The sequence below is a fragment of the Lutjanus erythropterus genome, chromosome 2 (assembly GCF_056507025.1).
Source record: "Lutjanus erythropterus isolate fLutEry1 chromosome 2, fLutEry1.hap2, whole genome shotgun sequence".
NCBI lineage: Eukaryota > Metazoa > Chordata > Actinopteri > Lutjaniformes > Lutjanidae > Lutjanus > Lutjanus erythropterus.
This window is the reverse complement of record NC_139318.1, coordinates 26,283,457-26,298,956: the sequence shown is the minus strand read 5'-3', so window position 1 is coordinate 26,298,956 and position 15,500 is coordinate 26,283,457. Positions and strand designations below refer to the sequence as shown.

General features: G+C 39.4%; 5 protein-coding genes across 5 annotated transcripts; 2 read left to right on the top strand and 3 right to left on the bottom strand.

Moving 5' to 3' along the window:
- The first annotated feature begins 552 nt into the window (after window positions 1–552).
- sirt4 (sirtuin 4) lies at window positions 553–4,103 on the top strand. The gene is made up of 4 exons (XM_084735100.1): window positions 553–720; window positions 1,640–2,124; window positions 2,880–3,174; window positions 3,273–4,103. Exons 2-4 carry the CDS (start codon window positions 1,640–1,642, stop codon window positions 3,423–3,425), a joined length of 933 nt encoding a protein of 310 aa, XP_084591226.1. The 5' UTR covers window positions 553–720; the 3' UTR covers window positions 3,426–4,103.
- Window positions 4,104–5,184: 1,081 nt separating this feature from the next.
- Window positions 5,185–6,082, bottom strand: c2h1orf74 (chromosome 2 C1orf74 homolog). The gene has a single exon (XM_084735066.1). The coding sequence runs from the start codon at window positions 6,080–6,082 to the stop codon at window positions 5,264–5,266; it is 819 nt and encodes a 272-aa protein (XP_084591192.1). The 3' UTR covers window positions 5,185–5,263.
- A 108-nt stretch (window positions 6,083–6,190) lies between these two features.
- Window positions 6,191–7,694, bottom strand: tomm6 (translocase of outer mitochondrial membrane 6 homolog (yeast)). The gene is made up of 3 exons (XM_084735090.1): window positions 7,496–7,694; window positions 6,508–6,642; window positions 6,191–6,345 (listed from the first exon to the last, which is right to left on the bottom strand). Exons 1-2 carry the CDS (start codon window positions 7,591–7,593, stop codon window positions 6,546–6,548), a joined length of 195 nt encoding a protein of 64 aa, XP_084591216.1. The 5' UTR covers window positions 7,594–7,694; the 3' UTR covers window positions 6,191–6,345; window positions 6,508–6,545.
- Window positions 7,662–9,755, top strand: uqcc2 (ubiquinol-cytochrome c reductase complex assembly factor 2). The gene is made up of 4 exons (XM_084735078.1): window positions 7,662–7,866; window positions 9,147–9,221; window positions 9,405–9,471; window positions 9,558–9,755. Exons 1-4 carry the CDS (start codon window positions 7,729–7,731, stop codon window positions 9,668–9,670), a joined length of 393 nt encoding a protein of 130 aa, XP_084591204.1. The 5' UTR covers window positions 7,662–7,728; the 3' UTR covers window positions 9,671–9,755.
- A 1,766-nt stretch (window positions 9,756–11,521) lies between these two features.
- tspo (translocator protein) lies at window positions 11,522–15,271 on the bottom strand. The gene is made up of 4 exons (XM_084735054.1): window positions 14,952–15,271; window positions 12,134–12,309; window positions 11,903–12,041; window positions 11,522–11,770 (listed from the first exon to the last, which is right to left on the bottom strand). The coding sequence occupies exons 2-4, from the start codon at window positions 12,304–12,306 to the stop codon at window positions 11,597–11,599; spliced, it is 486 nt and encodes a 161-aa protein (XP_084591180.1). The 5' UTR covers window positions 12,307–12,309; window positions 14,952–15,271; the 3' UTR covers window positions 11,522–11,596.
- Between the last annotated feature and the right edge of the window lie 229 nt (window positions 15,272–15,500).

Sequence of the window (15,500 nt, the reverse complement as noted above, 5' to 3'; positions counted from 1 at the left end):
ACACTTTATGGATTAGAGGAAAAAATGAGAACTTGCACTTATTTTGTCTCATTTATGAAAGAGGCTAAAATGTTCTACATTGTTTTCCTGATAAGAGAAAGTATAAAAAATGATAATAACTGTTAACTCAGCTAAAAATGCATTTATTTCCCATTTATAAAGTATTAAATGTGCAATTGTTTTTAATAACTCCTATCAAGATAATATAAGGTAATGTGTGAATGGCAGTAAACAAACAAACTCTTCCCAAGACTTGTTGATAAGGCCTATTGTGAATTGGGGCATGATGGTGTGTCATTTTTAAATTTAACAAATAATTTAAAGAAATTGATAACACTGGGCTACAATTTGTTGTCAAGAAAAATATGGATTGTATATGGCTGCACAGTATCAGTAAATATATATAGTTATTTTAATTTGGCCTTTTTTCCCTTTCTTTTAGAAAAAAACGGAAATTTGATCAAATGAAACTGAACACTGTGCATGGCGAGCTTGAGCTTTAAAGTCTTTGACTACAACTCCCAGAGTACAGCGCGACTGTGTTTGGTGTTACATAAAACCTGGTATTTCCTGTTTTTGTCAGCACAACAGTCCGACAGAGGTTCCCGTGTTATATCAGCTTGTTATGGTTTGTCTTCTTGTTCAACCAAGACTTTGTATCTGCTGACAGTCTGTTACTACAGTAGCGTTGAAGTGTAACTACAGCTGAACGTCACTAAGGTAAAGTAGTTAACTGACGCTGTTAGCCCGGTAGAAAACACTGTAACCGACACGTTAGCCAGCACAGCTGTCGGTCACCGGTTAAAACGTGCACTCATGGAAATTTGCCCAGTGACCATTTCACGTCTGTCTTGCTCCGTTTTAATGTTTTAATTTCATATATTGAAGCTTTGTTGGCTTGAACGCCAAGAAGAACATTATAATGTAATGAAAAATTGCACAGTATGTAAATGTCATAGCATGTCATAGTGAGGCTTCTTAGCTGCACGACTGTTAGCGTTCATTATTGCAATGAACTGTTGCCGGTGGGGTAAAAGAAATGTGTGAAAGTATTCAGATCGTTTACTTTAAGTCAGAGTACAAATACTGCACTACATTATGAGAAAACTCCACCACAGGTAAACGTCCTGCATTCAAAACTTTACTTGTAAAGTGTTTAAGTATTTTCAACAAAATATAATTAAATTGTCTAATGTAAAAGTTCTCATTCTGCAGAAAAATGTCCCCTGTCAGTGTTTTATTATTATGTCTGATGCCTTTTAGGGTCAGACAGATATATCGGTCGGCATACTATCGGCCCAATATTGGCTTTTCACAGTTATATCGATCTGTACCAACAGATATGTTGTCCGATGTTTTTTGTCACAATACATAGTGTTGATGGCTTTTGTTTACTTTTGTAATTTTTTGTTTTATAGGCATTTTACTAGGCCTATATTTGATCCCCCTAAGTTTTGTTATTTAAGTAAAATCACAATATTTGCCTCTGGGATGTAGTGGATTAGAAGTATAAAGATGCATAAAATGGAAATACTCAAGTCAAGTTCAAGTACCTCTAATCTGTGCTTAAGTACAGTACTTGAGTAGAAGTACTTGGGTACATTCCACCACTGACAGTAGTGTATCTGTCTTCTTGTAGATGAGACTGCCACAGCGGATCCTCACACTTCACATACCACCTGTAAGGAGGTCATCCTCCGTCCCTGCTAATGTGTCAAGCTTTGTCCCTGCCTGCAGCACCACAGACACCCACTCCCTGGAGCTGCTGCAGGACTTTGTGTCCAGAGCGAGACGCCTGTTTGTCATCACTGGCGCAGGACTGTCCACAGAGTCAGGGATCCCTGATTACCGCTCAGAGGGTGTTGGGCTGTACGCACGCACTGACAGACGACCTATGCAACATGCAGAGTTTGTCCGCAGTGCAAAGTCCCGTCAGCGCTACTGGGCCAGAAACTTTGTGGGGTGGCCACAGTTCTCCTCCCATCAGCCGAACTCTGCACACGAGGCCCTGCGGCGGTGGGAGGAGAGCGGAAAGCTGCACTGGCTGGTTACACAGAATGTGGACGCTCTCCATTCAAAGGCAGGACAGAAGGGTCTGACTGAGCTGCACGGCTGTTCCCACAGGTGACAAAACATCATCTGACACTGACACATCAGTCTGTCAGTGTCCTGGTAGTTGTCAAGATTCTCGTCTTCAGATTTATTTCACAGACAAGACAAATATTAAGATGAGAAACAAATATATATACATTTAACATAGCTTTATGATCACAGAAGACGATAATTAAGGCCTTTCAAGGTACATTTTATCTGGGATTAAGCTCCATATCTAATTTTAGGATTAACCTTATAACCTTAATTCTTACATGTAAGAAGCTGGAACCAGCAAATGTTCGACATTTTTTACTTGAAAAATGACTGAAATGATTGATCGATTATCAAAAATTGGCAATTAATTTTCTTTCGACCAGCTCACTGATTAATTGATTAATCATTGCAGCTCTGGTCACAAAGAGACTTTCAAAGAGAGAGCGTCATGTTACTCTGGATAATCCACAGACCTCACTGTCAACAGTTTCCATAGTTTCAGCAGTTTCATATTAACTCATTACGAAGAAATCCATTCACACTGAAGTCTTCTTAAGTAAGTTATTATGATGTGAATACAAATATTCCATTCAAGACACAAAATCAATTTATTTACCCTCATTGTATTTCAAAACCCTGTACAAATAAAACCAAAACTATCTGCAACTATCAGCACCACTAGGGTATGTTATGTCATTTGGGTGAACTGACCCTTTAAGTTGCCATCCACATGCCTGTCTTCTATTATATGTTTAAAGATGAAATATTAGAGTTGATGTTTGTGTCCTCAGGGTGATGTGTCTGGGCTGTGGTGCCATCACAGCGAGGGAGGAGCTCCAGAAGCGATTTGTAGCACTAAACCCGGACTGGAGAGCTCAGGTGGGCGGCGTGGCTCCGGACGGTGACGTCTTCATCGAGGACGAGCAGGTCCTCCACTTCAGAGTTCCCTCCTGTGAGGCCTGCGGAGGGATACTGAAGCCTGAGGTCACATTTTTTGGGGACACGGTGAACAAAGCTACAGTACAGTTTGTGCACGATAGACTGACGGAGTCTGATGCGGTGCTAGTGGTGGGCTCGTCGTTACAGGTAGGTATGAGAAAATTGTATGAAGTGAACATTGGAGTTTACAGCACAGTTCTTCTGGATGTTTGTATTTAATCGTGTCCCTTTCTGTTATTCCCCAGGTTTACTCAGGATATAGGTTTTTACTTGCAGCGGGTGATCGGAAAATGCCGGTCGCCATCCTGAACATTGGGCCCACGAGAGCAGACCACCTGGCTGAGCTGAAAGTGAGCGGCCGCTGTGGTGAAGTGCTGTCAGTCATTGAACCTGTCTGACTGTCACGGACCTGCAGTTTGGATATTCTGTGTTTAACTGATCAAAAACTACCTCAGATTGAAACAGGTAAACGACAAACTTCAGGACGACTGCCTCAGCTGGAGCATTTACACCTCTCTGCCAGGAGAATTTGCTGCTGTTATCAAAGTGGGGCAAAAACTAAGATAGTTACATTTACTTACTTTATGCAGAAGAGCTGAATGTTAAAATGTGTTGAAATAATTGTCCTCCATAGTTAAAAAAAAGTGTGCCTGTCTTGAAAGTTCATCTTCTCTGCACACAACAAATTGATGTCAGGGGATCAGTATCTTGGTCCAACCAAACCAGAGACATCTACTTTGCCAGGACAAACAGAAAGACTAAACCTGTTCCGTATTTGGCCTTACCTCTGGGAGTTTTATCATAAAATACATGCAATAGATAATGGACCGTCTGAAGGCCCTCAGCTAAAAGTTGGAGACTGAAATGACAGCTGAGAAGCTGGGATGAGCAGTCTTTGTTCACTTTTATACACTCATGGTACTTTTATTTAAATTAAAGCAGTTATGAGGCACACTACTGTATTGATAAATCAGTTAAGCTATCTTCTTTTTTGTGAAACAAGACTCCAAGATATTTATGTAAGTACAAGCTGTTTTATTAAGGTAAAAATCATGTGGTTGGTAAGACATAATAGAGAGGTGAGGTTTGGAAACTAGCTCAAGAAATTATACAAAACAAAGTGTAATCAGCTGTATGTGCTCTTTGCCATCCTGTGGTGGATTAGTCTCATGTTTTAATATAAAGCTATAGATTGTTAGTTCACATTTTAAATGCTAACAGTCAAAAGAATGGACCTTTTCCCAATTTGTTTTAACTATTAAACTGTACAAGCAAGAGCCTTGACACTACAAACTGTTGTCAGTGAGTGGATCTTATTATACCAACAACTGATGCAAATGTTGATATTTGAAATGTCATGATAAAAAATGTTTTTATCTGTTTTACACAATTTTAAAATCAATAATTACAGCACTTTATACATCAGCTTGTCATGGTGGACATCTGAAACTCACTGAGCAAATATTGAGTTTTATTCAGACTAAATTTCAAATAGGATGTTTGAAAATTAAAGTTTTGTTCTTTGATTTTAAATAAAAAAATATAATTTCCCTCTCAGACTTAAGTGTTCTTATCAGGTTCATCCTCATACAGTACTTGAACCACAATAGTAATAATTCATTTGTAGATTGTGTAAATGGTTGCCAAATCATCAGTTTGTTCTCAGTTTATTAATCACATGATCTGACAAAATTAACATGTGATGTTACATGAAATGTAGTCACAGTGTGTGAGTGACCCCTGGAGCTGGACTTTGTCCACAGCTAAACTTACATACTACTGGATTAGTCAAACAATTTTGTGCATTTTCATGACTGTATGCTCAAGACCTCTCATGATTGGAGTGAGTCACAATTTAAAAACTATTTAAAACCTATATATAATCTATACCCACTGCTGACAGCAGGTAGGGGCCACAAGCAACAACTGCCAGGGGAAAAACAAGGCAAGATTTTTTATAGCAGAATTTGAAAATGGCTGTGGGATCATTGTTCTCCTTTGATATTAATCATGTGATCTGACAAAAATAACATTTAAATTTTTGAAATTTTGTTTTTCCCTTTCATGGGTTACTTGTGAAATTGTAGATTATGTGTGTTTTATGTGTTCACTGTCTTCCAGGCTCTGAATACCACTACACAATGCAAAACGAACAGCTGTTTTGACACACTTTAATGGAGTGACAAAGTAAACCCACATGTAGTATAACAGTTTGTTGTAAAGACAAACAGTAAGATCACAAACAGATTGAGGGCAGAGTGACTGTGGACTGACAAACTGTAAGATCCTTCAGGACATTTTGCTGCTGAAATCTTTCTTGTAAACGAAGCCTCCAGTTTTCCAGGTTGGACTGCACCTCTTGGAGCAGGACAGCTGGGACGCTGAAGGAGTACAGAACACATCTGTGACGTGTGGAGTCTGCCCACCATGTTGCTGAAGCTGTTGTTACCATCAGGGGAGTCATGGACAGACAGTTTTCAAAGCTCTCAGTTTGATCAAACCAGTAAGTGACGGGGTAACCCAGTAAAAGACCAAACACTGTGCACAGGTTCCAGTCCTCTGACTTCTCTCCGACATGATGAGGTTTCTTCTCAGCCTCCTCCAGGTGCTCAAACTCTCTCAGGAGGAGCCATAAATCGCGTGTCATGCTCTTCAGCTCCTCTCTGAGCGGGTCAGTGATGGAGGGCTTCTCCAGCGTGTGGCAGACATTGATCACGGCCACACTGCCATCATGAAACAGCTGATCTACATTTGATCTGACTGTACTGGGGTTAACAATCAGAGTGTTTCCATTTAAATCCAGTGTCAAAAGTGATTCAGACACAAGCTCAGCAGACTGCAGAGAGCTCAAATACTGCTGCACCTGATCAGCACTGGCACTGTTGCTGTCATACAGCAACGCCGGTTTCAATCCCAAATCAACAGCCGAGACCTGAGCAGCCAGGTCCAGACTCTGAGGGACAGACAGAGACTTTCTACCAGCAGATAGACATGTACGAGCTGCAGCAACAAAGAGCTCCTGAGTGGACATAGCTCCACAAATCACACCAGTCATATGGACAAACGTAGCAAAACAATTTACTTCAGTGATCAGACACGTTTCGAGGACCTAAAAATTAAATTAAAGCTATTATATGGGTCAACAACAACAACATTTATCCTCAGGCTGCATACTGTATAATGACAAGAAATAAGATATTCTACACAAAAATGAATATATGGTCAACAAAATGAATTGTTTTCAAAAAGTAACAAGTCATAAAAGTTTCATGATCATTAATTCATGTCCCTTGTTTCTTCTTTGTTGGTCCAAGATACCTACAAAGAACAAAGTGATCATGTTAATTACTTTAAGAAATCATTTTTAAATTTTGGCATAAATCTGAAAATGTATTCATGATAAATAAAGTTGTTCCCATAATCGTGTAAATTCAGTGTAAATGCACCAGCCTCTGGTATTGGTAAAAAATATGACCTCACCGTCATCCTGGTTTTGGGGCTGACGTATTTTGAGCAGGTTATGTCACAGGCTGAGGAGACATCAGGTCAAAATCTGAGAGATTTCTTGCAACCCAAACACCAGCTGCAAACAGGCCCAGATTGACCAGAAGATTCCTGAAAAACAAAGTAATATATGAGGTGATTCACAATAATTTGATCATGATCTGGAAGAACATTAAGTGTAAAGTCTACTGGGCTGGTGTTATATTTATACAATGAGGGTACATGTAGAGCATTAAAAGGTATAAAGGTAAGTTCGGGGCTTGCTCCATGTATTACACCCTGGTAAATGTAGTGCAATAAAAAGTATAAAAATAAAAATTATAAACTTTTCCCAAGCCGGGACCCAAGTAATAAAGCAGGACCTAAAAAAAATTCATATCCCTAAAAATTGAATTATAATGCATTGAATGAATTACAAGTTATCAGCTCAACTACCAGTTGACATACAGTGATCCTGGAGCTTTCAGGGGCCCCTAGAGTTGTGGGAGCCCTGGGCAGCAGCTCACTTTGCATCTTACATCTTAAAATAGCTGAACAATCAGGTAATATCATTGTTACACACAAAAATCCACCATCTTTGCTTGGCAGAAACGCTGAACTTGACTACATCGTATTCAAAAACAAGTAATACTTTTTTTTCATATCTGTCACTCATATTCTCTCCCACAGAAGTTTAACAAAATTACAGGCATAGAAAATATGGTCCTGCCTTTCAAAATATTTTTGACCAATAAACTTACATTATCATCCAAATTAGACCTTACTCTTGAGAACTCCCCGCATGCGTAAACATGGTTAATTGTATTCAACCTTGATAAAGAGTTTTGGCAAGCTAGTCCAGAAATGTGAGAGACTGACGAGACAAGGACAAATTTCTCTGACGCAGCGTGAGCTAGCGTTAGCAACGGGGCTAACGACCACACAGTTCAAACACTTTGACATTATTTCCTACACATTATCTCACCTTCTGAAGTCGTTTCTGTCTGCTGCAAACCGACAGGCTGAAGTGATCCAGTCCATCACACCGGAGGAAGAACCCTTTTTAGCGTTTGATCCGGTCATCGTGTGCTAACGTGCGGTGGTGCAACAGCAGCAACGAGGAGAACGCATCAGAGGGGGAAGACTTTAGCAGTAACACTAGTACGGTGTCCGATAAAGCCCGAACTTCAGACGTTCTTACACAACTCGATTGCTAATATGTCTGCCACCAGGTACCGTCGGTTCCTGAAACTGTGTGAGGAATGGCCGAAGGACGAGTACAAGAAGGGCCGAGATCTGGGGACGTTTCTGCGGCAGAGAGTAGCGTTAGCCTTCCGCGAGGGTGAAAACACACAGGTACAACCGACACAGCAACAGACAGCCGTGCTCTGCTAACACAACACACCGGGCTAAAGCTAGGCTAAGTGGATAACTGTAAGAAGGCTAACAGCCGTCGACCTTGTGTGCCCTGGCCGATGATTGATACCTGTTAACCACCTTTATTATGAACAGTATAAAACAAACAATATGAGTGCAGCTTTAGAGGAGCTAATGCTAATGTCAGTACCTATGCTAATGTCCTTTACCACACGATAAACACTAGAAACACAGTTGGAACCAAATTTTTCATCATGTAAACAATGTTTCAAAAGAGGCAGAGTGCGAATTTCTAAGTACAATTTTGAGGTACTTGCACACCAACAGTTTATTTTTACTGCTACTTTATACCTAATTACATATTGGAACATTTTTGTTTTTAAACATTTTTTCACTAAATTAATTTTCAGGGTTGTTGTACTGCATGTTGTACTGTTATACTGTATGACTAATACCAAAATTGAGTTTTTTTTAAAGATGATAGTTTCAGATATTCTTTTTTTTTTCTTTTTCAACAAATTGATAACTCAAATATAACAATATACCTTTAAATGTACTTTATTGTACCGAAATTTCTTGTATTTATCGACCAGCTTATCTGTATAAATATGGTGGTAACAAGCTAAAATGAGCTGATTAAATTGCGCTGCCAATGTGCTGGTCGGCTCATTGTTATGTTTTTTAATATTTGGCAAATGTGGCACATTTTTCTTGTTAAAAATTCCAATGTGCTGCATTTTTTTTATGGTAGTGTCTCGATTTTTAGTTTTCTGTTTTAATTGCACATTTTATATTTTTTTTCTTCTCTATTTTTTAATCAAATTTCAGGTTTAGGTCTTAAGTCGTTTGTATATGTTATCAGTTTTGTTATGCTAGCCGATAGAGTTGTACAATATGGTAAAAAAAAAAAAAAATCTTGTTTTTACTTTGACATATATTGTGATATGATTCACAGTTAGTTGGAATGATAATTTTTTTCATCCAAATTTTCATTATTGCTGAAAAAAATTAAAATCATGATGACATGACAATTGGAGTATGCACCAAACAACATGTTTTTTTATTTGTTTTTTTTTTTTTTTTTTTTTTGCATCTAGAGAAAAAAAATGCAGCTTGTCCAATTCGTATATTGCACTTGGCCATATTTTGATTTTTGATAGTATCTTCAGTAACTGTGCAGCCATAACAGTGTTTAATTTTTTTCTCAATGAGAGTATATGTTGGTAACTTTTGATATTTGTCCAATCAAAATATTTCAGATCTCAGATCCAGAGAAATGTGACCAGATGTATGAAAGTTTGGCCCGAATTAATGGCAACGTATACAGACAACGAGTAAGTGCAGTATAAGTTCACGTCTCATGTTTCTGTGACTGCATCTGCTATATCTGTTGCATTAAAAGATAACATTCATTATAACATACACTCCAAACCTCTAAACAATGTTTTATTCAGCTATTTAATGAGTGTAACACTTTATCGTCTTTAATGTAAATATGTCTTTGTGTCTGTTTACAGTTTCCTCGTGTAAGAGACACAAGTTTTACTGGAGTTACGGTGGAAGAGTGTAGACTACTTTTGTCAGGTACAAACCCACAATCGATCACAAATTCAGTTCATGACTGTTCCTGAAACATGGTTTTGTTACAGTTAATCTCTTTCGTTGTACAGGGAGCGTGCAACAGATGGACGAAGAAAAAAAGGGTTTGTGGAAGACGTTAATGGAGAGGTTCTCCAAATCACCAGAAGATGTTCCAGAGAAAGAAAAAGCTCCTGAAAAATAACATTTCTATCTCTCTCTCATTGTTTCTTTTTTCCTTTCTCTTCTCATTACATGTATAGAAATAAAGGTTATTGTTGGTATCTTTATGGACTGCTGTGTTATTCCTGTGATCTATTGTAATGGACACCATTAAGAATTAGAAGCGTGACTGGAGAGGAATTCACTCCACAAACATAAATTAGACTAGTGGTTTGCAAACTGGGGTCTGGGGACCAACTGGGGTCCTAAAGTGGGTTGTAGGGGGTCCCAAGCGAAAGGAAGAATAAAATATTTCAACTTTTATCACATTTTTGTGGAAATTGGAACAACATTTATTGTGATCATAGTCTAAAAAGATTTTATCTTCAAAGCTAGAAAAAAAATACTCAGAGGAGACTCTTCAGTACAAAATCCTCTCAAATTTGGGGTCGGTGGTCTAATGTGCATCTGTTGTGGAGGTCCTTCACATGAAATAGTTTGTGAACCCCTGAATTAGACTAAAATACATTGAATAAACAGATTTTCATTGAACATATTTGTTTCTTTGTTAGTTAGGGAGTCTCAAGTATGTTTTCACTTCACTTTGGTGGAAACCTAAGCTATGGGCCAAGCACTAAATGTTTTAGTTCTTTTCTATACATAATTGAATGCTTTTTATATATTTTAATTTTCGAATGAACTACAAAAATGGAAAAAAAAATTGCTGTTTACCCAAAACTGTCTAAAATGGTTTATTTTGATGTGGATCCAGATTCACCGTCAAATTTTCTGTTATTAGAAAACAGTTAGTGGGTTGTGCAGTGTTTCCATTCAAGCACTCTTCGTTACATACTGGTGCCACAGTACACTGTACCTACTGCAGCCTTTTCTGAAAGCTTTTAATACTGCAGGCAAAAGCCTATGATCTATATTTTCTGAATTTTAAAGATGCACCAGTCCACTGTCTCTCCCCGCAATATTAATCCTGATACCTTAAAGGTACAGGAAGCAATTCTGCAGAAAGATAAGTCTCACTCTTCAGTAGTCAAATAACAATGCTTCTGGTTGGTGGCTCAGACCCAGAGCATCACTATTTCACTACCTGGAAATGAGACTCGACAGTCCATTATATTACTGACCTGTGTTTGGCAAAAGTCTCCCATCACAGGCTAGATTTTCTAAGAGGAGGAACAGAAGTGTAGTTTTCTCACCGACCACTTGAATAATATGCTGAAAGGTTATTATTCAAGTTTTACCAATGGAGTCAAAAATAAACTGCCTACCCCAGCTTTAACTCGGGGTATTTGCTGATCCGAGACCAGCGTTCTCTTTATCACAAATATATAATCTGTATACTTCCCTGTACTTTACTTATTAGAATCATTTTTATACAAGGTGTACTGTGGCTTTGAAAGTTGGTGGCATGGCTGTGACTGACTGAATACATTTCACTGTGGTGATACACTGAATAGAAATCTTTATTTTAATTGAGTTTTTGCAGTAACTAATACAAAACAGTCCATCATAAATGCACACATGGAATATAATCTATAAAAAAGCAAATAAATGTTTAACATTTTATTTTAAGAACACACCAATAACAAGGACTGCAATGTTATACTGGCATTTTTAAGGGTTCTGAATGAATGCACTTTTTCACTTTTTCAAAGGGATCTAGTTGGTAAGCAGGTTAGGGAGAAGATAAATCAGAGGCAGGTTGTTTAAACCTGATCAGACAGACTAACAGATCTGCTCAGATGCAAAATGCTGCCATATGTCAAGTGCTGCAGATGACTATAAACAATGCCAACACATTTTTTTTTAAATTGTACATTAGTCAGCATATTTGAAGATGTTGATTGGTCTTTGACTATCGGCTATTACAAGGTCAACCCTCAGCGATATCAGTTAGACATTCAAATTCAAATGATTCAAAATCTAAGTAGATTTAAGGACAGAGAACTGTCTCCTACTCCTCTTTTTTCTCAGGGTTGTCTCTCCATATGCAGTAGCTGAGAGAGGTGGCGAGGCACAGCCAGGACAGGTAGGGCGCCATCAGCAGTGTGGCGGTGCGGCTGATGGAATACCAAGACACCATGGTAGCTCCAACAGTTCCAGTGAGAAACACAATCTCGATGAGAGCCTAAAATTAGCAGAGAAAAGGCGTCAATGGACACAAATGAAGGATATTGAGCTGTCACATTTATTATACCCCCTATAATCTTTGGTGTCTCAATTAAAAGGAATATTAGATTAATGTCTGTATCAAACTTACCCATTTCAGTTTGTGTGCACCAAAAAAGATAGGTGTCCAGGCCCAGTTCAGAGCTAGCTGCAGTCCATAAAGTCCCAGTGGAACCAGTGCATCCTCAGTGAAACCTCCCAGCTCTTTCCACACCAGGTACGAGCCGTACCTGCATAACAGCATTTAAAACAGGATAATGTGGATCTGCAGGTTGCATCGCAGAGAATAAATACTGTAAGATCGAATCAAGATGATTCTTACCCCATGCCTGTGTACAGACAGGTCCAGACCACGGGGAATGCTGCATTTGGTGGGCGCCATGATGGTTTCTGCAGGGTTAGGTACCAGGTCTTCACTTCTTTGCGTGTGATATAACCACCATACCACCCTCCCAAGTGTGGCAGGGCGGTCATTCCAATCATAGGCAGCCACATGTTCTGAGATAAGAGCAGGAGACAGCACAGCTGATTAACCTCTGCTAAGGCTGGATTATCAATCCTCAATACTTTTTCAGGTATGATCAAAATGTGTCACAGTGGTGGTTGACCGGTACAGGTTTTTAATTGCTGGTTCTGATATTTAGAGAGCAGAGCCCTCAATATCACAACAAAGAAAAGTCATGTATATTTCCATTATTTCATGCACATTACAATCTAATATCACATGGTTATCTTAGCCAGTAACACTTTGTTTTGAATGGATTTTTAGTTAATTAACGAAACAGAAAACTACACTGGGTTATTCTGCAGATTTCGGGACATGACTGACTCAAACCTTTCTCACCACCTTCCCAGAACTCACAAGAGGGAGCGGTAACATTGTTCCACAACAGCCACACTGACAAGACGGCCGATGATGATTATCTCAAAATACTTAATAATCGGCCAGACAATTAATCAGTCTATCACTACATAGCACTGAGTATTGACAGCTATCAAGCACGACAAACTTGGTCTAGTGCTGAGCAGTTACAGTACCATTATGTTTTAGTGCTTTTTCACTAAAAAAGGATGCCTGCTGAGGCTGCAAAATAAAAAAAGACAAGAACAGTGAGAGTGAACCAAAGTTGTGGTCCAGCTTTATTTGAGAGAGCTATTTTAGGACAGTTAAGGTCTAATGTTACTCCAGTTTTAGTCAGTTAATGATAAATGGTAATTCAAGTGAAAGTGCAGACTGACTGGGATTTTTAAAAAATAACAGTAAATAAGTAACAGAATAGCTAGTAATAAAACAGAGCGATAATAATGAGAAAAAAATAAATAAAAATATTGCCATATATACACATGCACTAATATACACTACTTCATTAGGTAAACCTTGCTAGTACCAGGTTGGATCCCCTTTTGCCTTCAGAACTGCCTTAATTCTTTTTGGCATAGATTCAACAAGATGCTGGAAACATTCCTCTGTGATTTTGGTCCATACTGACATAAAAGCATCACACAGTTGCTGCAGATTTGTCGGCTACACATCCATGATATAAATCTCCCGTTCCACCACATCCCAACAGTGCTCTCTATTGGATTGAGATCTGGTGACTGTGGAGGTCATTGGAGTACAGTGAACTCATCGCCATGTTCAAGAAACCAGTTTGAGATGATTTGAGCTTTGTGACATGTTGCGTTTCCCTGCTGGAAGTAGCCATCAGAGGTTGGGTACGCTGTGGTCATAAAGGAATCGACATGGTCAGCAACAATACTCAGGTAGGCTGGGGCATTTAAACGATGCTCAGTTGGTACTAGGGGGCCCAAAGTGTGCCAAGAAAATTTCCCGCACACCATTACACCACTGCCACCAGCCTGTACTGTTGATACAAGGCAGGATGGATCCACGCTTTCACGTCTGACCCTTCAATCTGAATGTCGCAGCAGAAACAGAGACTCATCAAACCAGGCAACATTTCTCCAATCGTCTATTATCTAATTTTGGTGAGCCTGTGTGAATTGTAGCCTCAGTTTCCTGTTCTTAGCTGACAGGAGTGGCACCCGGTGTGGTCCTCTGCTGCTGCAGTCCATCTGCTTCAAGGTTCGACATGCAGCGTCTTCTGCATACTCTGGTTGTAATAAGTAGTTATATGAGTTACTGTTGCCTTTTTATCATCTCGAACCAGTCTGGCCATTCTCCTCTAGCATCAACGAGGCATTTTCGCCCAGAGAACTGCCGCTCACTGGATATTTTCTCTTTTTCTGACCATTCTCTGTAAACCCTAGAGATGGTTGTGCATGAAAATACCACTAGATCAGCAGTTTCTGAAATACTCAGACCAGCCCGTCTGGCGCCAACAACCATGCCACGTTCAAGTCACTTCAGTCACCTTTCTTCCCCATTCTGATGCTTGGTTTGAACTTCAGCAGGTCGTCTTGACAATGTCTACATGCCTCAATGTATTGAGTTGCTGCCATATGATTGGCTGATTAGATATTTGCGTTAACAAGCAGTTGAACAGGTGTACCTACTAAAGTGGCCAATGAGTGTACAGCAGGGGTGTGAAACTCACTTTGATTCAGGGGCCACATACAGCCCAATTTGATCTCAAGTGGGTCGGACCAGTAAAATTAAAGCATAATCTATCGATTATTCTGGCGATTAATCAAGTAATCAGATAAGAAATCTTGCGTTCTGCATTTTTTTTCTATCACATTACTTTTGCTTTATTTGAGAACAATGCTGATATACAAAAGAGAAGAGAAGGCAGTTCTATTAAACGAACAACTATAAATTACTAAAGTAAAAATTCTCAGTAAAGTAACCGTACTTCGACTGTAGATTTACTTTTACTGTTTTCACTTTACTTTTTTTTTTCAAGCACACTGAAGAACCTTTTATGACCCGTTTTATGATCGTTTAGCAAAACTTTACAGTCACATGACGTGCGGTTTGACGTTACACAATAACGGTCGCAACATGCTAATTTCAAGCTAATTATTTCGGTTTATACGGGAAGACAGTCTGACGCACTCACTCAACACTTAAAACCAGCTCGGTCAAAGTTTCCACAGACCATGTGAAGTTATCACTAAAGCTAATTTTACTGCGACTATCCTACAGGAGGTAACATAAGGTCAAACATGTCACTCACCCCTCAGTCTGCTGTCAGCTCCTCCGCACAGTAACAGTATATGTACCGCCTGTCTGTGGTTGTGTCGGACTAACGCTGCACACCTCACCTAAACTCAGGCGTGCTGCTGTATTGTGATATAAGTTAACAGACCGGGCAGGCCAGTCTTTATTTCTTATCAGGCTGCTCAGTCACACTCTCTCCACAGACACTCCCTGCGCTACAGACAAACACTGACGTCGCAGCGTGGTTAGCAACGATTGGTCGCCAGGACGAAGTCGGAGTGGACTGACGGTTTTTGGTAGCTAGCTAGCATAAATGTGTTGTATAACGCCGCTGTGCTCCTTAAAGTACAAAGGCCACCAAAGACACTCGCCAACCATTCAGCACTTCCTGCTCGGCCAGTTATTACATATTTCCTCGATGCTTACAAAACACACACAGCTGTATAGTTGACTGGATAGACGGCAGCAAAGATGAAACACGGTCAAGATAGTTCACCCCCGCACTCTGTCTCAAAGCTGGCATTTCTCTGCTGTGGGGTTAGTGTTGGAAAAATACCAATGTGCG